Source organism: Bipolaris oryzae, assembly GCF_000523455.1.
Source record: "Bipolaris oryzae ATCC 44560 unplaced genomic scaffold scaffold_3, whole genome shotgun sequence".
Classification (NCBI taxonomy): Eukaryota; Fungi; Ascomycota; class Dothideomycetes; order Pleosporales; family Pleosporaceae; genus Bipolaris; species Bipolaris oryzae.
The window spans coordinates 356744-379157 of NW_006911279.1; the positions used below are offsets into that span (position 1 = coordinate 356744).

General features: G+C 52.6%; 8 protein-coding genes across 8 annotated transcripts; 5 read left to right on the plus strand and 3 right to left on the minus strand.

Moving 5' to 3' along the window:
• Positions 1-388: 388 nt before the first annotated feature.
• Positions 389-2427, minus strand: COCMIDRAFT_21841 (uncharacterized protein; the record flags this gene model as incomplete). The annotated part of the gene is made up of 3 exons (XM_007684484.1): positions 389-1378; positions 1425-2296; positions 2385-2427. 3 exons carry the CDS (start codon positions 2425-2427, stop codon positions 389-391), a joined length of 1905 nt encoding a protein of 634 aa, XP_007682674.1.
• A 1378-nt stretch (positions 2428-3805) lies between these two features.
• Positions 3806-4885, plus strand: COCMIDRAFT_32031 (uncharacterized protein; the record flags this gene model as incomplete). Its single annotated transcript, XM_007684510.1, has 2 exons — positions 3806-4437; positions 4489-4885. 2 exons carry the CDS (start codon positions 3806-3808, stop codon positions 4883-4885), a joined length of 1029 nt encoding a protein of 342 aa, XP_007682700.1.
• Positions 4886-5473: 588 nt separating this feature from the next.
• Positions 5474-7748, plus strand: COCMIDRAFT_80887 (uncharacterized protein; the record flags this gene model as incomplete). Its single annotated transcript, XM_007684593.1, has 3 exons — positions 5474-5777; positions 5829-7038; positions 7121-7748. 3 exons carry the CDS (start codon positions 5474-5476, stop codon positions 7746-7748), a joined length of 2142 nt encoding a protein of 713 aa, XP_007682783.1.
• Positions 7749-11518: 3770 nt separating this feature from the next.
• Positions 11519-11725, minus strand: COCMIDRAFT_62719 (uncharacterized protein; the record flags this gene model as incomplete). Its single annotated transcript, XM_007684594.1, has 1 exon — positions 11519-11725. A coding segment is annotated over one exon (207 nt), but the record flags the coding sequence as incomplete, so codon positions are not given.
• Positions 11726-11907: 182 nt separating this feature from the next.
• COCMIDRAFT_21844 (uncharacterized protein) lies at positions 11908-12917 on the minus strand (the record flags this gene model as incomplete). The annotated part of the gene is made up of 2 exons (XM_007684485.1): positions 11908-12717; positions 12789-12917. 2 exons carry the CDS (start codon positions 12915-12917, stop codon positions 11908-11910), a joined length of 939 nt encoding a protein of 312 aa, XP_007682675.1.
• Positions 12918-15742: 2825 nt separating this feature from the next.
• Positions 15743-16780, plus strand: COCMIDRAFT_32035 (uncharacterized protein; the record flags this gene model as incomplete). The annotated part of the gene is made up of 6 exons (XM_007684511.1): positions 15743-15747; positions 15880-16297; positions 16397-16444; positions 16500-16532; positions 16586-16669; positions 16736-16780. 6 exons carry the CDS (start codon positions 15743-15745, stop codon positions 16778-16780), a joined length of 633 nt encoding a protein of 210 aa, XP_007682701.1.
• A 3700-nt stretch (positions 16781-20480) lies between these two features.
• On the plus strand, positions 20481-21419 carry COCMIDRAFT_32036 (uncharacterized protein; the record flags this gene model as incomplete). The annotated part of the gene is made up of 2 exons (XM_007684512.1): positions 20481-21038; positions 21126-21419. The coding sequence occupies 2 exons, from the start codon at positions 20481-20483 to the stop codon at positions 21417-21419; spliced, it is 852 nt and encodes a 283-aa protein (XP_007682702.1).
• Positions 21420-21908: 489 nt separating this feature from the next.
• COCMIDRAFT_81236 (uncharacterized protein) lies at positions 21909-22319 on the plus strand (the record flags this gene model as incomplete). Its single annotated transcript, XM_007684595.1, has 1 exon — positions 21909-22319. A coding segment is annotated over one exon (411 nt), but the record flags the coding sequence as incomplete, so codon positions are not given.
• Positions 22320-22414: the final 95 nt, after the last annotated feature.

Below are 22414 nucleotides of genomic sequence, written 5' to 3' on the forward strand. Positions count from 1 at the left end.
GGATTCCTCGCCGCCACAAGACCTGCCGCTAGTTCCGTAAGCTTTTCCGCCTGCAGCTGTGTGACTTTGTTGCTCATGCACACCAGCGTCCTGCCTATGCCCTTTGTTGTGCATCCTGTAAACTACGCCCCGCTATACGCTCCATACGCTCCATACGCTCCATTGTACGTGTGCATGCTACGCTATGCTACGCTACGCTGCGCTCCCCTCCTCTCCCCTCCCCCAGGGCTGCCCCATCGGTCATGTCCTCGTGTTTCATTGTCAGCCGCAGCTAACTAATCATCTGTAACCCCGCCTAGCCCCATCAGGCAACAATCTGGAAGACCCATTGAACTATATCAAACGCCAAACTCCAACCATCAACCCATGCACCACCACATGCATCATTCTATGCACCTCCCCAACTCGCACCTCCCCCTCCAATCCCCGTGCTGCCAAGATTGGAGCTGTATCGCCGGAACCCGATGCCCATACCGATAGGCACTGACGATCGTCTTCGGACTGCCCGTCTCCTGCTTTGTGAATGACTTCTCGCCGGCTCCAGCCCATGCCCCACCCATCTTGGTCCCGCATGCTCTCCTCCGCCATCCTCATCGTCTGATGCTATCCCAAAGCTTGATCGTGTCGTCGTGAGGCTCAGCAGGTTCGGTGGCTCACCTAGGTCTCCAAACTCCGACTCTGACTGCACTGCATCGTCGCGATCTTGTAGCCCCGACACCCTCCCATTCTCGACCCCACATTCCTCTTCCTCTTGCACAACAACCTCGACGGTATTTTCCTCGTCATCAATGTCGGAATCCTCACCGAACCCCTCTCCTTCCACCAACCATAATGTCGGGATGCACGCAGCAAATCCAATCACAGATAACGTCCAAAAGGGCACAATCACATAGCCGCGTTTGACGCCCCATGTGAACAACCCGCCCGCCAGCGTCGGCCCGGCCGCCCTACCAACAGCACTGAAGCTTGTAGCCAGCCCGTTGATTGTTCCCAATACGCGTAGACTCGGTGCACTATTTGTGAGCATAATGGTGCTCGTCGGGAATGCAAATGTGCCCGCAACTCCTCTAACCACCAACAGCAATACCATTGCAATCTGTCGCGAAATCGGGTCCTGAATAAGCGACAAAAATGGTGTCACAAAGAACACCAACGGAAACAAGATAAAGGCGATGCGGAGACAACGGAGCACGCCAAGATGGCGAGCAATGGGCGGGAAGAGCAGGAATTGGCATATTGTGCTCGAAATGGCAAAGAGGGTAAATATGAGACCAATCCGGCGCGACTCGAGACCAAATCCTCCTGCAAACTTGAGCGGAAGCGAGACTGCGGGATCAGAGTCGAGCTGGATAGGGTGATGCATAAATACGGGAAGCAGCTATAGATGGTTAGCAATGGTAGATTGACTTGTAAAATGAACTTACCTGATCGTATGCTTGACAGTACAGGGCTAGCAACGTATATACAACCAAGTTGATTGATGTTTGAAACGACAGAGCATCTCGAACTGAGGGCGTCTTCTCCTTAGTGTTTTGTTTCTTCACGCGAGACGAAGCAGCTGCTTCAGCATCCACTGCCTTTTGCCGGCCAAGAAGAGGTTCATTCTCGCCATCAAGACCCTTTCCACCCGTCTTCAAATGGAGCAGTTTCCAGACAAAATATTTTAGTCTGGCGCCGACCCTCAGTCCTAGATCCGGCTCGTGCTTCTTGCTCTCCAACGTTTCCCGGAGAAACAACCAGCCAACAATAATTCCTGTCGTGAAGAACATAGCGGCGGCAATATTTGGCAAAACGTAGGGAAATCTTTCCAGAAATGCGGTACCTCGTGGTTTCCGTGGATCCACGCCCAGCGGATTCGCAAGCGCACCACCGAGGGTAGGTCCAAATGTCGCGCCTACAGTCCATACAAGAGGCATCACACTGAAAGCCCTAGGTTGCAGCTCCTTCCACGGACACAGTTCTGCCACGGTCGTTCGCAGGATGCCGACATTTCCATTCGACAGACCACCCAGAGCGCGCGCCACCAACGCCATGGGCAGATTGACGGAAAAGCCCCATAGCAGCATCGTCCACATGGTATTAAATAGGCCAAACAGTATGATTGGTTTTCTGCCATAGCGATCCGATGCCGCGCCCCAGAACAAGCCCGTAAACGCCTGGCAGAGGGAAAATATCGACGACGAAACACCAGCCCAGCGCGCAATGTCGTTTTGGGGGATACCAAAGGATTCCATGAGTTCAGGGACGTACGGGAAGACCGAAGTCAAGGCTATAGGCTCGGCAAAGCGGCATATTGCTGCAATATCACACAAGGTCAGCGACAATCACACAGGAGTTTGGGGGAGTAGGCGCATGCAGCATTTCCAACCAAAGAAGAAACTTACATAGAATGACCAGCTGCTTAACTGGTAGCCGATGTTCAGTCATGACGGCGGTGACTGCGGTGTTTGCATGCTACTATGCTCCGCTAGCTATCTAGTAGCTAAATCTCAAGGCGCAAAGCGAGAGAGCGAAACAGAGAGAGAGAGCAAAAAAGAAGGAAGGCTGGGTAAGAAAAGAGAGAAAGAGAGAGAGAGAGAGATAACAGTCACATCGCCAAACATGCAATGCGCAGGTCGCATCTGCTTGAGTCGGCCGCCGCCGCCGTGGTCCCCATGACCCATAACCACGAGCGGCTTAGTCCGCCGTCATTGCGGGGTGCAAGCACAAGCGTCTTGACAGGGCGCCTATCTGACGGTGTGAGAGTAAGGATCGAGGCACCCACCCCCAACCCCGTTTGTATCGCTACTATGTTGCTTTGCCATTCCGAATTCCGATCGGACTGGATGATAGATTGTGTCGCACGCGCACACACACACACACACTCTCTCTCTCTGTCTCTCTTTCTCGCGTCTGTTTATGTCCCTGCTGGCGCGTGATGCGGTTGCTGGCGTTTGCATTTGAATGCGATTGCTGCTGCGCCGGTTCGCAAGTGGTTGGGGCTGGGCTGCGTACTATTGCCGGAGGCGAAATGCGCCGCGCATGCAGCGTGTTGAATGGAACCGAACCGCGCCAGGGTTCAGGTACCTGTTTTTGGTGTGTGGCGAAGAAGAGGAACTCCACTTGGTTGTCGCTATTTTTTTTTCTCCACTTTGCGTATTTGCTTATCCGGTGCTTGTAGCACGCAAGCACAAGGCGCTTTGCCGGATTGGAACAGTCGGCTGTCCTTTTTTGCATGTTGAGCGATGCAAGCGGTGAGAAGAATAGAGTTTCTTGTGAAGTGATGCTGGTGATTGTAATAAGGTGGAACGCCTATTTTGGCTGAGCATGTGATTGAATAGTTTGCAGGTAATATTACAGCGAGGGAGGATAACTTCCTAATTGGGAATTCTTCGCGCAAACTCTTGTCTTGGGAGTCTAACGATTTGCAACATGGGCCAATCAGCGCATGTTCATTTCACTGTTCTTAACTAGACACGCTTGAGAAAGTTGCCTGGTAATAGTATCTTTTGTGTCATCCCGCTTGACATCATAGTATTTCTCTCTCACTACAGGTGGTTCTTCATGCGGCTTAGCCTTCTTCTCTTAGGTTGTCCTTTACCTTAACCACCTTCTAAGTGATACTCTACCTAATTGAGCCTAGCACCGGTTACGGTTACTTCTTTCCTTCGCAATCTGGCAGTGCTTTCTACACCTTTTTCGGTCTTCTCTATACAAGCATCAAAAACTGCTACTTCCTCAGCAAAATCACACTGGTACCTATGCGTCCTTTCCAAAGCTCAATTAAGATGTATGCATCTAACTCATCACAGTCAGATTTCTAACCATGGATATCCCTACGACTGCAGCTTCAGAAGACCCGCATGAGCTGGCCTGCAAGACTGAGACTACACCATCATCACCATATTATGAGACTGGCAGTACCAGTGCAGACGAAGAGGAAGCTGACAAAAAGCCCGATCGCATAGTCTCCGACGATACAAAGCAAGACGTGACCCAGACACAAGCCACGAAGAAATTCTGCACCTTCGCTGTGAACAATGGTCTTACCGGCTCACCCGGACTCCCACCGGAGTTGCGCTTGATGGTCTACAAAGCCGCGTTTCCCGAAATGGACCCGTCTATCGTTTACAAAAGATTTGATGACTACGTAAAAAACAAGTTAGTATTCATTAGACGTGTGGAATGTCACCATGATCACCCAATCCTCCTCAAAGACCCAATTTCGGGGGCAATAAAGTGTGTCAGTCGCATATCCCTACCGCCCAAAAACAGTCAGATTCAAGCGGCACTGAAAAGTAACTTCGTGCGTGATCCTGCCACCCGTTTGGAATTTCTTACAGAGTACATGCGCTACGTCCAGTTTTGTTACAAACCAGGTCGTCTCTACCATCACAACAGCGAGAACACAGATCTAAAGCGATTCCTCAAGATGCTTACTAGGTCAGATCTCATCGGGTAATTCAGACATATTACACTTCTAATTCGTTGGGATGGGACATACGATAGGAAAATGTCTCTTCTGAAACGTGACATAGTATCCATTGGTTATGTTCTTACTATTCTATATCGCTACAAGGTAAAGTGCGAACTGACGTTCTTTCACTGTAATCCACGGATCCTCAAGCGGTTACTCGACTATCTAATGGGGGCATACAAAGTGGCTTCTTCCCACACTAGAAGGGACAACCACCACCAATATGACGAGTTTGACTGCACCGTATATACCTTTGGCGAGTTCAACTGGATGAATGAGGAGTTTTTTTACTTTAACAAAGTACTTCATAAACTATGCAAGCTTATGAGCAGAGAATTTCAGAAAATACAGGGGGCGAATATGGAATACAAGTACGATATACTAAAGTATCCTGTCGACTTTAGCGGGCGAGCGATCCGTCGCAAGTAAAGGTGGTCATTGTGGATGCTGAATGGCCTAAATGCTTCATAAAATCTGGGATGTTAATTTCTGGTAGCTCATCCGATCTGCACTTTCTGCTATTGGTGTAGGCTGGACATTCTGGAAGGATAGCTGCAGGCGTTCTGGGCAAACAGTTCAGGGTTATATTTCTTAAAATCAATATTTTATATGTATGGAGCACTCTGTCAGTCATGAAATCCTTAGAAGATTGAGGGCCAAGGAAGTACGTGTGAATGAGTTATGAACGCAAGTTGAATTAACTCTACGCCAAACTATCACTGGGACGAGCGCCACGAGTTACAACGTGTCGAAAAGTCAATTCCATGCACCAATCACAACAACTAGGGACCTGGTGATCGACAAAAGCTTCGTGCCTGGGGGGGCTATTGATTCGCTTAGTAGGAAACACGCTACAGCAAGTGACATTGAGTGACATCATCAACATAATCCAGCCAGCAGGTTAGCAACATGGCTTTCCAACAACAACACGTCAGCGTCCTGTACCGGATGATGCCGGAAACAAAACTTAGCAGCTTGGAGCGGCAGTACAAAGGTAATTGATCTGGACTACCGACTATGAGTTCGTCCTGGCAGCCACTTGACGACCACGACGACACGGACGAATCAATCATGACAGATCCACTGGAAGAGCTACAGAGCCCACGCAATGCGAAAGACGACTTCGTCAAGTATATGAAAGATGAGGTGTTCAGATTGAATTTTTATCGCGCACACATGCTATACTTTATTGTCGTCATCTTTCTCTCGTCGCTTTTCGTGTATGGTCAAGGTCGTGCCGATGGACCGAAAGAACTGGGTAGTGCCTATATGACATACACAGATGCATTGTTCCTGTGCTGTAGTGCCATGACTACAACAGGTAAGCTCCGTCATACCAATTGATTCTATCCATTAACTAACGGCAAGGCAGGTCTCAATCCGGTTGATCTCGGCCCACTATCTGGTTACCAACAAGCCACCTTTGCCATTCTCATGATGGTCGGAAGCATACCGTTTGTCTCCGCAGCCGTAGTCTTAATCAGACGAGCTTTGTTCCGCAAGAAACTAGCAGATGTCGTAAAGCACTCGCACACAATGCAACGAATAGTCCACGATATTGAACAGAATCACCAATCAGACACAGCTGGAAGTAGCAACAGTAGTAGAAGCAGTAGCAACAGAGGTCTGCGACAAAGATCAACAGTATCTCAAGGTCTTCAAGCCCAAGGCAAACAGTCCCACAATGAGACCCCATCCAGAGTGAACATCAAGCCCGCATCTCGCCAACGCAGCTACCACTACGAAACAGGCTTCGGCTTCATCCCCACACCCTGGGAAACGCAATTCGCACAGAACCTCTTCCACCGCTTCATCGACTTCTTTGCCGCAGAACTTAAACCCGAACACCACGACTACATCTCCTTCAAACCGCACCTGGATTCCAAAGGCCGTTTCCGCGACCTCAGTGAGGTCGACCGCATGGAACTCGGAGGCGTCGAGTACCGCGCCCTACAAGCCCTACTACTCATCCTAATCGGCTACCAACTCTTCTGGTACCTCCTCGGCATCACCTTCCTCCTTCCCTACGCATATCGAGAAGATACCAAAAACGTACTCTACGCCGCCCAACCCGAAGGCATCAACCCAGGCTGGTGGGGCTTCTTCGCCACAGTCACTGAGTTTGCAAATGGCGGCCTAAATATCTTGAATGCAAACTTTATCCCCTTCAGCGGATACCCCTACGTCCTGCTCGTCTCCGTCGTCATCGCCTTCGCCGGCCAAACGCAATTTCCCATTTTCCTCCGCATCACGATTTGGGGACTGAAAAGCATGGCGCCGAGGCAGTCGCGGTTCAGGAATACCATGGAGTTTTTGCTGCAGCATCCACGGCGCTGCTTCATCTACCTTTTCCCCGCGCGCGAGACGCTGTATTTGTTCGTTACCCAAGTTGTGATTGATGTTACCGCGTGGCTTTGCTTTGAGATTCTCAATATCGGTATGCCGGAGGTTGAGGCGCTACCGGTTGGTACGCGTATTCTGGATGGGATTTTTCAGGCAAGTGGACTTAGGACCAGTGGAGCGTACATTATATCACTGAGCTCTCTTGCTCCAGCATGTCTGGTTGCATATCTCGTCATTATGTGAGTTTGCTTAAAAAAAGAATTACAGATGGATGAGATATTTATAGATTATGCTAACATTTTTATTCCTTTGTTTGTTCAGGTACATTTCGATTTATCCAACGACACTGACACTGAGGAAGACGAACACTTATGAAGAACGATCCATTGGGCTCGAAGAGAGTGATAATAGTGCTACTGGCGTAGCGTCACACTTGCAGAAACAATTAGCCTACGACATCTGGTTCCAGTTCCTCGTCTTCTTCCTCATCTGTTGCATCGAAAGAAGTCACATTCTGAATGCCGATCCCGGATTCAATGTCTTTTCCATACTATTCGAAGTCACATCAGCATACGGCACCGTCGGCCTGAGTCTTGGTGTCCCCGGTAAAAATTACAGCCTCTGCGGCGACTTTGCCAGCCTGAGCAAAGTAGTGTTGCTATTTGCAATGCTCCGTGGTCGCCATCGAGGTCTGCCTTTTGCAATTGACCGAAGCATATTATTACCAGGCGAAGAGCTCATGCACCGCATGGACCAGGAGTACAGTGCCAAAGGCACCGAGGACCCGCAACAGGAAGCTGAGCTGAGAAAGGACATTGAGCGGAGCGGTGTGAAGGCGTTGGACAACAATGGAAAGGGGGGACAAGACCCTAAGGACAGGAGACGCTCGCAACCGCATAACCACACTGCTTGCGAGTCGTCGTCGGCGACGACGACGACGATGGTATAGGCAGAGTCAGATCCTTGATGATGATGACGACCACTTGAACATGCTCAGCCACCTTGGGTTTTTGGCGGCATTACTATCGGTCCAACGTCACACCGTGCGGTACCGACAATGAGCACATAGTGTATTGGATTCGGGCAACGCAGCTCCGTGACACAGAGTCCTGACGAGCCTCCTTATTCAGCAGCCCACACACGTCCCCCCTCCCCTCCCCCGCCCATGCCTGGCATGCATACCGTGGACCGGCAACTCTGATTACTACGTACGTGCAAAACACGTCACGGATTGTCGGTCCTCTTTCCCTAACGCTTTGGTCGACTACAATTTTTCTAAGTGAGTAAAATAAATCGGATATGACCGACGAGCGCCACAGCAACATGCGTGGTGTGGTAGGATGACATGATGGGGGTGAACCTGTACTTTGTTTATGCAAAAAATCATGGGCGCAGAGTCATCAGCCTTACAAGGCTTGCAATCCATCGCGCGCGTACGTAGTTAGCAACGAACAATTATGCGCCTTGCGCCCGTGCAAGAGAAAAGCAAAAACAATCAGAGTGTCACCGTCCCCACTTGAAGTCCTTCCAACCCCAGTTCGCATAAACGCCGCTTGAAGCGCTCAGACCCTGAATCTCCACATGGACGCGCCCGACACGTCGAGTGGTAGGCGGGCGACACCAAAGAGACCCCCGACAAAGATGCGCAAGGACTGCCGGAGTGCAGATCCGCATCCAGACTTGGTAGATGCGCCGGGGCGCAAGGGACATGGGGATTGACTCGTTGGAGTGGGAGGATCAAGGGGGATCAAGGAGGATCGGAGTTCCATGGAAACGGTGTCCTGGTTACAGGGAACAAATAACAGCCACATCGATGGGCCTGGGAAATTGGCTTTCCCGCAGAGTACTGCGTAATCCGCCGTATCAGCGAGTCAGATTTTGGGGGGGAAGACCAGCCTGTGGCGTTTGGGGATGTGCGTTGGACAATGACATCGGGGGTGAGCAGCGGACGGGAGATGTGCACGATGGTTCGGTAAGTCGAAAATGAGGTGGCTTTTTTTGGACAGGGGGGTGCCGGGGGGTTTTGGTCGAAAAGAACACCATGCCTCCTTCTAGAATGGAAGCACACCACCCACGCTAACGCCATGAGCCATGGAAAAGGAGGCAGCCTTCTAGTTGGTCAATACGAGAAAGACAGATAGACGCATGAAATGCGATCGTACACCCAATCTTGCGGACCCTTGATTCCTTCTCATTGCATGTGCAACATGCGAGAAATTCCAAATCCAAGACGGAAAGACCGAATGCAGTAGGGAAGCAACTAATTCACCGAGAAAACATCTCCTTCCATGTCTTGCCAATTTGTGTGGACCCTTCTCTTCCGTTTCTCTTCTTTTTTGCTCACCGGAAGTACCAGGAACAAGGGCAACCGAGGGACAAACACGTTGCCCTAGAAAAAGGCAAGAATACTACCTTGACGTAGCAATCTATCGCTGGCGCAACGACAAAAGTATTAGGGTAACCTGACGTTAGCGGGTTATAGTAATCATAATCGATTAGGGCACGGCACTGCTTCTGTTCATACCGAGCGATCGACATGCCTAATTACCCAAAAGAGTTCATAATTCCCCCCGTCCCGCAAGGGGACATGGTAAATACATAGCTGAACGGCACAAAATCGTACGATTTTTCGAGATTTTTTTAGTGATTGATTAGGCTCTAGCGAGTACATACCCGCCTTCCGATAGCGGTGAGTTCCGTCTCGCGTCTGCGGGAAATGCGGGGAATCGCGTAAGTAGTGCGTGCCGAGCGATATGGATGGAAAAAGGAAAGAAACGCCGTTTATGGTCTTCCTGATTGACCCTGAGGCTGAAGGGTACTGGTGAGCCTCGGCGCCTATTATTCTAGGAATTCGAATAGGAAGGTAGGGCACCATGTTTCCTCTGAGCTCGTATTCCAGCAGTAATTGTTTTGTGCGCAAGTAAAGGCGGGGCGAGGAGGAACTGGTGCGGTGTAAAGTGTTTCATAGCCATCTTGTATAGTTGGCTCGCGCGCGACGAAGGATTGTTTTGGTGTCGCTATTTTGATGGGTTTCTCCACTTTGTTCGTATGCAGTGGATGTATGTAGATGAGGGGAAGGATGCGATGCCGCTGTGCATCGTACTATGGCACCCGTTGCAAGTCAGGAACATAGCGTGTATCAAGCAGTATGTCAGGAAACACTCACATGGCACTGCGGGAAGACAGGCGAAGAAACCGGACCATCGTCAGCCCAGCAAATTAAGTCCTCACGAGTTCCCAAGCCACATTGGCGATAGCCGTTACGGGATTGCGGGGAGGGCAAAGGCGGATGCATGGATGCGAAGTAATCTTTGTTTGGCATTGTTTGGAACAAGTTGTGCGGGGCGTGGACCCCCATCTCATTGTATTTGAAACATTTTGAGCAAAACGGTGCGTTCGGCGCTACCTGATTCTTTTCGCCCGACACGCGCGCGCAAACAATTGCAGCAGTGCCAGCAGAGTACGAGAAGTGGAGGGTTTCAGTGTAGCGAGTAGGTGGGCGAGAAGAGTTGGGTTGTGCAGTGATGGTGTTTTGTGGTTGAGGAGTAAGGGGGGGAAGCAGAGGCAAAAGAGGTTTGTGAGGAGGAAGGTGGGGGAGCAAGTGCAACGGAGTGTCGAGATGAACCGGTCATATCGTTGTGGCTGCCGTTTGTTTGTGTGAAGTTTATTCTGTTGTTCTTGCCCTTTTTGGTGGCTGGTGTGCTTGCGCTGCGGAAGTCAGGAAATGAAAGCATCGGCGCCCAAGTGAACGCCCCGGTGCGCGGGGAGTAACCTGGGGGGAAAGAAAGGCGAGAGCCGGAAAAGAAACTAAACCCGTTGTTGATTCTTGCAGGACGGGAGGGGCATTAGTTGTTTTGATGTTTGATAGACATGTCCTGTACTTTTTCGGAGATTAATTGTTTGCAGTGTCATTGCTTTCAATCAAACCGATGGACGCAAAAGTAAAAAGATATCAAGATACGAAAATGCGGAGGAACGGCACGGGGGATAAGGCGCGTGTGCACGGCCGACTTACCGCGTTCCCGGCGATTGGGATTTTCTTTTGTTTGGCTTTGATTGTTTACTTGATAATGCTTGTTTGGGAAAGAGCTAAGAGATGTGATACATAGCCGCCGAGGATGCATCGCGACCTGTGATGAAGATGGAGAAGACAGAAGAAGCTGGGCGATGACCGATGCGTAGTAGAAACTTTGCGCGATAACCAGCATGTCTACTCCCATTGCAGTCTGGTGATTTTTGATTTTGTGCAACATGGAGTTATGCACGACACGTGCATTTTGTTGAACGCGAATGCGAACAAGTAATTTTGTAATGCAAGCAAGCGCCGATAATATCACAACCTACTATAAGTCTTACCCACTTGCGACTTGAAAAATGCACCCAAAGGATTCATGACAGGTTCACAAATCTGCAATGTCGAGTATGGCGGCTGGCAAAATGTCAAGCGCTAGTAGTAGTCCCGAACACCTGTTACAACATTCTCGCTTAAAACCCTCGAAATAACAAGGCATGGGGCTTAAGCGAGATTATCAGGGTGACTACAGTCCAATATCGCAAACAATGCTAGATGATAATATATCTCCCACACTCACAATCAAGACAATGGGGCTTTAGCGCCACAGGTTCACTGCAAGTGGAGAAGGCGTTCATATGGAAACATCTGTTCTAGACCTGGGGTTGCGCCACATGTCTGGACCCTACATAGCTATCTGACGCTACATCCACAATTGCAAAAAAGACGAGACAGTTGCAGCGCCAAAACACCCGCTCTATCCAACAGCCAATAAAGTACCCTTGCACTAAAGACGAGGAAAAGTGGAAAACAATGACAAATCCCAGAGACGTGAATGGAAGAAGCTCCGCCCCAGCCAGACCAAAGCGAAACGCGTGCAGTGTCATATCAGAAGATCGCATATACCATGCCATGCCTAAGTAGTTCAACTGAGTCGTAGAGGAGAGAGAGAAAAAAAGCGCATTGATTGAATGAAGAATTAATGAAAGTAAAGAATTGAAAGCCGTGCTAACCCATAATATGCATACTCCCAGTGTGCCTAAATGCCAAACATGTGTTTTTATCGTGTACAGAAACGTAAAGGCAGTAAACCAATCTAGTTCCTGTCGTCGTTGAGCAGACTAGCAATGGGCATGTTGTCCCTTGGGGCAGAGCTCCAAGACCTTGGGCGACCAGAAGAGGGAACTGGCATGGGGAGGACATATGGCATGCGCTCTGGAACAGAGATAGCGCTAGCGTTGTTTTGGCTCATGGGGCTGTAGTGCTTGGCTGGCTCGCTCTGGGCAGGGGAAGCATAGGACTGGAAAGGAACAGGCTTGAAGACGGGGTTGTGCATCATGGTACCGTCAGGCGAGGCATCAGGCGTAGGAGGGCGAACAGCGTTGGAGCCGCTGCGCCAGATCTCCTCGAGCTGGGCAGGGGAGACATCCGCACCGTAGTCAGCAGCGACAGTGGCCCAGAATTGCTGGCGGCGAGCCTCGTAGATGGAGCGAAGGCGATCGGTATCGACAACCTTTGGCTGATGGGCAACCTCGGTGTTAATGCGGAGACCATTGTATGGCTCGGGCGAACCACAGGGGGTAAGAGTGCGAGGCTTGGGGAGGAGAATCTTGTGCTGCGAGCGGCCGGGAGAGTTGGATACCGAGCCAGCACGGACATGAGGGCTGCCCGTGTAGCTCATAGGGGAGCTGTGACGAGACGACTGAGAGTAGGCATCCTGTTCGGCGACCATGCCATAGGCAGCAGAAGTTCCGGCGGAGCTGCATGAAGTGGTCGAGGAGACAGAGTTGTTGCGCTTGCGGCGGTGGCTACCGTGAGAGAGCTGGTGGTAGTGGAGGCGGCAGGCGAGTTCAGTCTTCTTGAGGTGTGCTGCAATGTGCTTGTAAGGCATCTTTTGCATGCGGGTCTGGAGGAGGTAGTTTTCCTGTCTGATGTTAGAAACGGGAGAGGCTTTTCAGGCATGAACAAGGAGCTCACCTCTTCTTCGGACCAGGACCTGTTTCCACCGGCCGACATCTTACGAGCACGAAGGTTGGAAGAATCGGTGGGGGACTGGGAGTTCATCTCTGGGAGAGGAGAGAGAATCTGGGGCTGGTGGTGAAGCATGTTGATAGTTGTTGAAGAGTTTGTAGTAGCTGAGGAGTTGGCAAGATGATTGTTTTTGCAAAAAGGTCGTGCCGGGTCGTCTTGTTTTGAATAAAGAAGTCTGTTCGCGGTTGATCGAGTCTAGCTCTGAAAAAGAAGGTATTATGCGGTAAGGACAAGTAGATTGCACAGCAATGTGGATTAAGTGAATGTAGGGCAGCCCAAACCAGTGGGGATGTAAAAGAGAGTATTACAAGGCTGCTAAGAAAACAAAAGACTGATTGCCGATTGAACAGATGCGGTTGAGGCCTCGAAACTTGGGGCAGCGGAGTAATTATAGAGTTTGGACACAGGACAGGAAACGGGATTGTCTTGGAGGTGGCAGAATAGGCTGATGAGGAGTGGCAGTCTCTGACATTGGCAACGTTTTCAAACCGTCGCTTCTGCTACTCGAATCTTGATCGGCGGTATGGGGCATGACGGGCGTTCGTAGCCAGAATGTTTGGAAGAACCTTGACACGAGACATGTTAAGCCGGAAGGGGAACGGACTTTTGGTCGCATTCAATGTTGATGCCTGGGGCCCTTGGGTAGGCGAGTGGGGCGCATAAGAGAGTGAGCCTCATCCGTGTTCACGGGGCGAGTTTCAAAACCGCGCGCGTCGGACTTGATGCAGTTTTGACGGAGGCAATGGTTTGACGTTGTTTGGCCCGCAGGGAAACAAGCAGCGCCCAGAGCGTCGTGACGGCGGGGGCTAACCCAGAAGACGCAGTGACAGGGTGTGTAGGGGACCGTGGCCCGGGCGGCTTCGCCAATGGCGTCGAGGGGAAACAAGGGCCATGGAAGATCGGCGAGGTTTGGTGGTAATGATAGGGCTCCTCTTGGCCTGCTCCATCAATTGCAGTAGTCGGACAGCAGGCTGCGAGTAAGTTTGGGGGATATGGGGGAGATTGGGGGGCGCAGACGCAACATGGACAGGCGGTGATGACGACGCTGTGTGAGACGAGCGAAACGAGAGCAAGTTCGGGTCGAGGGGATTCCGCTGTGAGCATCAACAGATCAGGCAGGCATTTCAGGCGGAAGCGCTTGGCAGCGGTGGCAGCGACAGCAACAATGGGTCGGCCTGCGACTGGCGACTGGCGGTCAGTGGCGGGGTCCAGCCTGAGCGGTTCTCTCAAACACCTGTGGCTTGTGGTGATACTGGCGCTGCGTCAGGGCGGCTGGAGCTGACGCTTGGCTGGCATGCGCGCCAGCAGAGGCGAGCGTGGAGAGAACGATTGATGGCCTGATGGCAGCGACAGCATGTTTGAGGCAGCCTTTAATTCCCCCGCATTGCCCACTAACTGTGTGATTGTCCATGTGCGAGAGCTGTCGCTGTTTGGTGAGAATTGTCCGATGGCAGTGCTGGTGCGGACTGAGACTGGGGTGGGTGAGTGAGTGGGCTGCTCACACAACGCAATATGGGGGTGTGTGCGTGTGAGTGTGCCCATGTATGTGTGCGTGTGTGTTTGTGTACGTACTAGTAGGTTAAGTACAAGCGTATACTTTACTTACTTACATGTATGCAGGCATCATGGACATACAAGTACGTACACACATCACATGTCCGGCGGGCCGGGGGGGGCATTGTATGTATGCATGGCGAGAGTGAAGGCGACAGCGACCACGACAGGGACAACAACAATAACAACAACAGCAATAACAAGGACAGTACGACAATACGACACCAACAGTCGATGACGCTGGTTCGGTGTGACGCTCGCTGGCTGGTTGGGGCCCATGGGCAAGGAAGCGGCCATGGTGTTGATTACCGATGAGGGTGCGGCCCATGCACGCTACCAACCCAAGCCTGCCCCGCTTCTGGCCAGCGACTTTTGTCTACCGCGCTTCCCTGTGCCCAACGTCGTAGTCGTAGTCGTCGTAGTCGTTAGTCGTTAGTCGTCAGTCGGGATCATCGCCAACCACCACTCGCTTGCATGCGACCACGGCCTGCGCGTCACCTCCCACCCGCCAGGCCATGACTCTGCTTCACACGACATGCACTCCCTCTGCTTTCTCTCTCCTGCCTTGCCTGCCCCGCTGTATACATCCACCCAGTACTCACACATACTTAGCATCGTGTCCATCCACTCACTCCCTCACCCACTCCCTCAACAGCCGCAAGACGCCATCCCGGCGGCATGCTGCTGCTGCTGCTGCACCCATTAGTACTATCAAGTCGACGATGCATGCACCTCACCTGTCACGCGCTGCCCTCGCTCTCCTGCTCTCGCTCTCTCCCCCGCCCTCGCAGCATCCATCCATCCTGCTGTCGCGGTAACATTCAATCGCCAGCCACCTGTTCATCTAAGCCTGGCCCCTAGAGCCGGCTACCCCGCTTCTTGTCTGCACCGCGTCCCCGCGTATCTGTACTTTGTCCTCCACCATGACTTCACCTACTCACATGTACCCCCTACCCACCTGCCCCCCCCAGCGCCGCCGCCAACCCCCGCTAGCATCCGCCCACTCAACCTCACTGCCTCTGTCTCGTCCTCCACCATGCTGCCACTGCCCCCCTCCCATTCGCCAGCCTCCTGCCAACCTGACCTCCTTTGTATTCCTTGTACTTGATCAGCGCTCGCTCCTGCAGCCGACCGCCCTACTTGGGATATCATGATGCTTTGCTGCCTTCACTCTGGCCGTCGTACTCTTTGAAGGCAGTTCTCCAAGCTGTAATATACCGGCATGACACTGCTCGACATAGCCTCTCCTCGCGCTCTCCAGTGAAGCTGTCTTGTGTCGCGCTCCCCCCCACGAGCCTGGCTAACCTCTTATCCTCGTCTCGTCTCGTCTCGTCCCGTCTGCCGCCATGTCGTGAGTCTTCCCAGCAGCCTTTGCCCTGACCCAGCCCCGGCTGCAAGACCTTTTTTTTTGCCATTGCATTCTTGCGTTGACGTTTGCTCTTTTTTTTTTGGCCGCGCATGCTGACGTCGTGGCTCCCGACAGCTCCCCGCCCTCCACCAAGCGCAGCTTGAAGCCATCGCCAATGACCTCCAACAACTTGCCTCCGACAGCTCGTCCTGCTGCACCTGCCGACCTGCCCACTCTACATCCGGCCGCCTCATTGACTGCCCCGGCCCAAGACGCCCATCTCGGCCCTCAGCAGCCACTTCCTTCTCCCACCAGCCGGAAGCGCAAGTCAGTCACACTCGGACACTCGCACGAGCCCATGGCCGGTGCGACAGAGAGCAGCAGCGTAGAAGCCCACGCAACCAGTGCAGCATTACCCCCGCCCCCTCAACCAGACGCTGTCCAGGAACCAAAGGCCAAAAAGAGTCGTACCAACACACCATGGACCCCAGCCGAAGAATTGCGACTCAAGCAAATGCGAGATGCGGGCAACAGCTGGAGTGAGATTGCAAAGGTGCGCCATGTCGCAGTCGCTGCTTCCCTTTTAGCTCTTCACCCCAAACACACACTGCGCCTGCCAGACGTACCAAGTAACTGATCGTGTGCCTCATAGACGTTTCCGCAGCGAACCGAAGGAAGTGTGAAGAAGCATTGGTACAAGGTAGGAAACATCGCCAGTCCCCGACCGTTGCGCTGCCCCTTTGCTGACTATCCAGGACATGCACTACGCAGAGTTCGCAGAGGATGAAGTGAGTTGTGCACCCGCTGACATTGTCGTGTGTGTATGCTGATGAGTAAGAAGAGCGCCGCGCTGCTTGCCGCCATCAAGGAGTACGATGCCAACAAGTGGAAAGTCATTGGGCAGAAGGTCGGCAAACCTGCAAAAGTACGTTGCGGCCTGTTTCGCGTCCCCGTCGACAAGCATCGACTCTTCTGCTAACACGGACACCAGGCATGCGAGCAATACGCAAAGGAGAACTTTGGTGGCAAGTACTGAGAGACCCATGCCCACCATCCGTCTGCATGTTCCCACTTGCTCGTACGATGCGCCAGGTTCATGACGATACTATCAGCTTTCTTCTCCTCTCAATCTAACTCGGTCTGCACACAGCCGAGGTAGCCATCCGTCTGTCCTGCGTGGTGTTTCCGCACTCTGTTTTCCTGGCCAGTGGCGTACTCGAGGATTCCTTCGTCTTTGATGATTTACACAATGCTTGGGTGTTTTCGGGACAACGTGGCCAAGTTTATTTTGGGGGGAGTTTTTCTTGGTTCCTCTGGCTCTCCTTTCGGAAGAGGGCTCGGCAAAGGGCTTGCGAGGGGTGTTGTCCCTATCCCGGACTTAGTATCGGCTATCCTTACATATGAATGGTCTACCCATGGCAATATGGCGTGTCAAACGTGGGGAAAGGGCTTCGCAAAAAGAGGTCATCACTGCACTGCTCATTGGTCCGTCCTGATTATGTTTTTGTTTCATGTCAACGTATCGCTGGTTTTGCAAACCTGCAGCAGTTCAACCAAATGTTTCGACACCTTGCCACACTTTGAATCCTTTGCCTGATTCCTGCGAGTTGCCGCATGTCGATCAGCGTGCTCTTATGCCGTTGTTGGTACACACGCAAATTTCTAGTATACCACCACACACGGCAGCCCGCTTATAGGTGTGCCACAAAGAGCCAGCTGCGCCTTCAACAAAAAAAAACTAGACCAATTGCTCGTGCAATCAGCAGTCGTGTTGACAATGTCTGTTGCAAGTAGCCACGTGTAACGGGTGGCCGTTACCAGACGAAGGCTCCGGCTACACTACCGAGCCAGTTCAGTGGGTGTGCAAGTGGTTGCACTCCCAAGGCGCTTGGAAATGGGAAGGCGTCCTAGTTTTCTTTTGCCTCTCTTTCGCTTGTTCTTGTATTTCCTTTTGGGAACTGCGGTAGGTGCAGGTGGGCAGAGGCCTGCCGGTGTGAGTGAGCGACTGGGGGGTTCAACTCAGTCGCCCACCATGTGCCGCAACTCGCAGTCGACGCCCTGCACGCGCTCCGCTCACGAGACAGGCTGGATGACATGAGGGTCGCGGATGAGGGAAGAGTGCTTGCTGAACGAGGGCGAGGGCGAGGGTGAAGTGGGTTACATGGTGCGTCCCGTCGAGCCTATAGTTCACAAAGGCCCGCAACAGCCTAAATGGATAATGCGCCGCTGGTCGAGTACTTGAAGATTGGCAGGCCATTGCCAGGCCTGAATGTCAACGGTGAGGTCATAGCGAGGGCTGCATAGGCAGGGAGCAGGGAGGTCCCAGGCGCGGCCAGGGGTGGGTGGGTTTGTAGAGTGCAGGCTGTGGCAGGCTGTAGCAGGCCCATCACGTGCATATGAGGGTGGAGGTGATAGGCGAATGCAAGTACAAGGGAGCGTGAGCAGCCTGAGGAGCGTCGACTTCCGGGCAAGGGCATAGCCGTCAGGCGCGCAACCCTTTGGGGGGCCCACGATGCGCCGTCAGCGCCATCCGCCCTTCATCTCATGCATGCGGTCGAGAGATGAGATGTGTGTATGCGAGGGGGCTCGGGGCGGGCAGATCGCGGCCGGCCTGAGTAGCGAGCGAGCGGCGCCAAGGCTGCGTTGTGCTGTCGCTGTCGCTGTCGTTCGCTCCCGATACTAGCGCGTCCAGGTCCGAATCAATCGCAGCCGACGTCGACTCACCTTCTCCCCCACAACGCCTTCGCTGCCGTCATGCTCCCAACCACCCAATCGCCCCAACCTCGCCGGCCACTGTCTCAGGTATACTAAGGACTATCACTCGGCACATGAACGCAGCCAAAAAACAAAGCAAAAAACTGTCACCGGTCACGCAGCGCCGGCCCGCTTTGCTACTGGCCGTTGGCAACTTCCGCACGCCTGCTGGCTCTCGGCAGCGTGCCCGAAATGCGTCATCTGGCGCGGGCGTCGGGGTATTCTTGTGGCTGGTACCAGTGCCAGTGCCAGTGTGTACCAGTCCCATCTCACGGGGGGGTGACGAAGCGCATATAGGACAGGGTCTCAATGTATACCTTGAAACGGCTTACGCATGAGCCAATCTGAGGCTGTCTATGCCAATGCGTTAGAGAACCATGACCAAAGGGCCCTGCCCATCGCTCGGTCCCACTGCTTACAGGCGGGTGCTACGGCAGCGTGAGTGCCGACAGAGACAAGCCCATCCTGCCTGGATCAAAGCTTCACGTCTTTGCAAAGCTCCGTCATGCTCAACGGGTTTCTGCGCTCGGCCAAGGTGCTTCCAGGCATGAAGGGGGGACCCTCAGTTGACGCACCGGCACCGGATGCCTGGACACGACCAACCATCACATCCACCACCATCCAGACTTACATGCCTTGACCATGCACATGCCATTACACACCGTTGCCCACCTCCTCCACCACCACCACCACCACCATGACCCTGGTAGGGCCGCTCGACGCATTCGCCCCCGAGCAGGTCCCGAGCGCTCCTCCCGCGGTCCTGGCTGCGTGTCTGCTGGGTAGAGTCTGTCTCATCCATCTGGCATACACCTGCTCGGTGGTGGCGCTCCCCTTTCGGCAACTGCCCACTGTGCCCCTGCCGTGTCGCTAGCCGGTTCAGAACATCCTCAATGCACATCTCCTGGCCACCACGCTGCGCCAGGATTCGTCGTGCAGACGCTGCAACGGTGCTGGAGATCTTTCTTGTGATATTCTAGAAATAAACGACATGGCATGGACCGCGCACGCCCCGGGCCCCGCTGGCCCCCGCTGGCCGGCCAAAGTACCTCATTCCCACCTCATTTTGCAACGGCAGCCACTCACCACACGAGCCAGGCAGCATTGCACTCGACGAGATCGTGTGCCAGGCCCCCCCCTTCCCCTCGCAGGCCTGGTCATTGATCACCGCATTATGCTTGACGTAGAATCAGTTCCTGGGCCCTTCCCTACTAAGCTCATTTGGTCCTTCTCAGGAACAGAGCGTCTCGTGGAGAGGACCCATTACTGTACATGCTTGGAGTCTGTGTCCGTGTGGCAATCGCACAAGACGGACCGGGTTTTTGGAGGGGACATACTGCCCGACCTTGTTAATGCCTTCTGCCCTCAGGCACAAATATCATATAATCCACAGCCGTCCCCAACAATAACCTGCTATTCGTCTGTTCCCCTACAAGGCTGCAAGCTATAGCCGGCTACCCCAAAGCTTAACACACGCGATAACACTTTGTCCGATGGCGCGTTCCCCCAAGCTCTTCTTGCTTCAACATTTGTCAATATAGAAATATTGGAGATAACCCAAACGCGTGCGACACATTTCATCGCAACCACTATCCTTGACTCAAACGAGGCACTCTTTTTTCTCTCTCTTCTCCCTTTTTTGTTATTTTCTGGCTCAGGTCTCATATCGGCGGCCTGCCAGAGCGAGTTTGCTCTGGTAGTCTCCATGCGTATTAGCAACACTGGCGAGTCCCTATCGAGGCCCTTTCCTCGACTACAGCGTATCAGGCAACGCTGGGGAAGAGCACCATATTCCGACTTCAAGCGTCGAACACTCCAATGTCCTGCATTCTCATACCGGATTGCCTCCGGGATACCATCACTCCTTCCTGCAGCCACACCCGTCTCAGACCCTTCAACATGCCGGCACCAGCTCCCACCCTACTTACACGGACATCGAGACACACTCACTACACCCAACTCATCTTTTGCGCCATCAATCCATGTCGCAACACTCTCCCTCATCCTACAATGTGGGCTATCCACCGCCCCAGCAAACCGCCGGACGCAAGCGCAGCCACCCAGACGACTTGCCGCACGATCTTACCCCAACCTTAGAGCAACAGCTCAACCCGTACGCACAAGCAACGGGAAGCGTCTCACTACAGCACGCGACTCAGAGTTACTCTATTCAACAGTATCCGCCGCCACCGTCCGCCCCTCACTCCACTCTTCCTCCAACTCACCATCACCATCTACCAAGCACTCATCGCAATAAACGACACCACGCAATGGAGGGCGCGCCTCCCTCACCATCTCATCATCATGGCCCTCCTAGCGTCGTAGGCCAAGAAGGAATGCCTGCACCCGCACAACGACCCCGCGGCCCCAAACTCAAGTTCACCCCCGAAGACGACCAGTTACTCGTCGATCTCAAAGAAAAGAAGAACCTCACCTGGAAGCAAATCGCAGACTTCTTTCCTGGCCGCAGCTCGGGTACTCTCCAGGTCCGCTACTGTACCAAGCTCAAAGCAAAGACCACGGTTTGGACGTCCGAGATGGTAAGTTCCTACTCCTAGTCATGAAACACACAACGTCGTGTGTGGCAAACACAAGCCCGAGCATGCTAACCCTAATCGGAAAAACAGGTTGACAAGCTTCGCAATGCTATGCAAGAGTACGAGAATGACCGATGGCGCATCGTCTCTTCAAAGGTCGGTAGCGGTTTCTCGCCCAACGCGTGTAGAGACAAGGCCGAAGAGCTCCAGGCTATGGAGCTTGCTCAGCAAGAGGCACAAGAGGAGGAACATTCACAACTTCAGCAACAGCAACAGCAACAACAACAGCAGCAGCAGCAACAACAGCAACCACAACCGCCACGCACATACACCCCGTCGCAATTGGGAACCGGCCCGAGTGAACCAGACGCAAGATACCATTGACTGGCCGACCATGGCTTTGGGGGCTTAACTAGTCAAGTCGAGGCCCTCCGTGCATGGTGAGAACCCCAATGGTTGGGAACACGAGGAGAAGGGGGCGTGGGGTGGTTACAGGGTTTGTGCTGGTCACAAAGTCCTCTGTGTGATTTACTTCAGCATCTGCGACACACTTTTTTCGGACACGCATGCATTCTTCTTTAATTGGCAAAATATTTTCTACGACGTAACCACGATTTCGGCCATGGCATGCCTTTCTTCTTCGATTCACACTCCCTAAAACTTTTCGAATATATCGGGGAGTACGTACATCTTTTCGACGCGCGATAGTACAAGCGAGTCGAGCATTGCGGCGGCGTTGGGAAGACAGGATAGGTTAGGAAATACTTTACGAGGAGGATGGGATTTGAGTTGATGGCGCAGCAACTAAAGATTTGACAAACGTCCGGCGCATACCACAATTCTGGCGAGGCAAACTTGGCAACAACAGACTAGGTGTTCGAGGGCGTGTCAACAACGGAGCAAGAGAAGGGAAGATACCCAGGCAATATTGCAATACGCGCGTTCTCATTGGTCTTTCCCCTAATCCTTTCCTTTGTACTACACAACCAGTATCCTTTTTTTGGTTTTTCTATATCATGCGTTAGCTTTCCTTCTATAACTATTTACCTTTACCTTTCTTTGCGACATTTCGCGCTTTTTACTTTACATTTGGATGAATTGGGGATGGTTTTCTTTTCTTCAACACCCGGTTGTGGTACACGGTGCCGCAGCATACTTTCTCATGTTTCTTTACGAAACTTCGATTCTGTAATACCCCGTTACTATATTCAGTCCTTCCAGACAGTTGCAGAGTTTACGGCCCGCACAGCACCACTTCCAACACCAATGTTCTCATCTTGTTAGAAGTTCTGGAACGTTCGAATGCACCCTCAGTCTAGAAATGCAGTTACACGGCTCAAGATTACTCAAAATGTCGAAACATGCGCACACACAAGTCT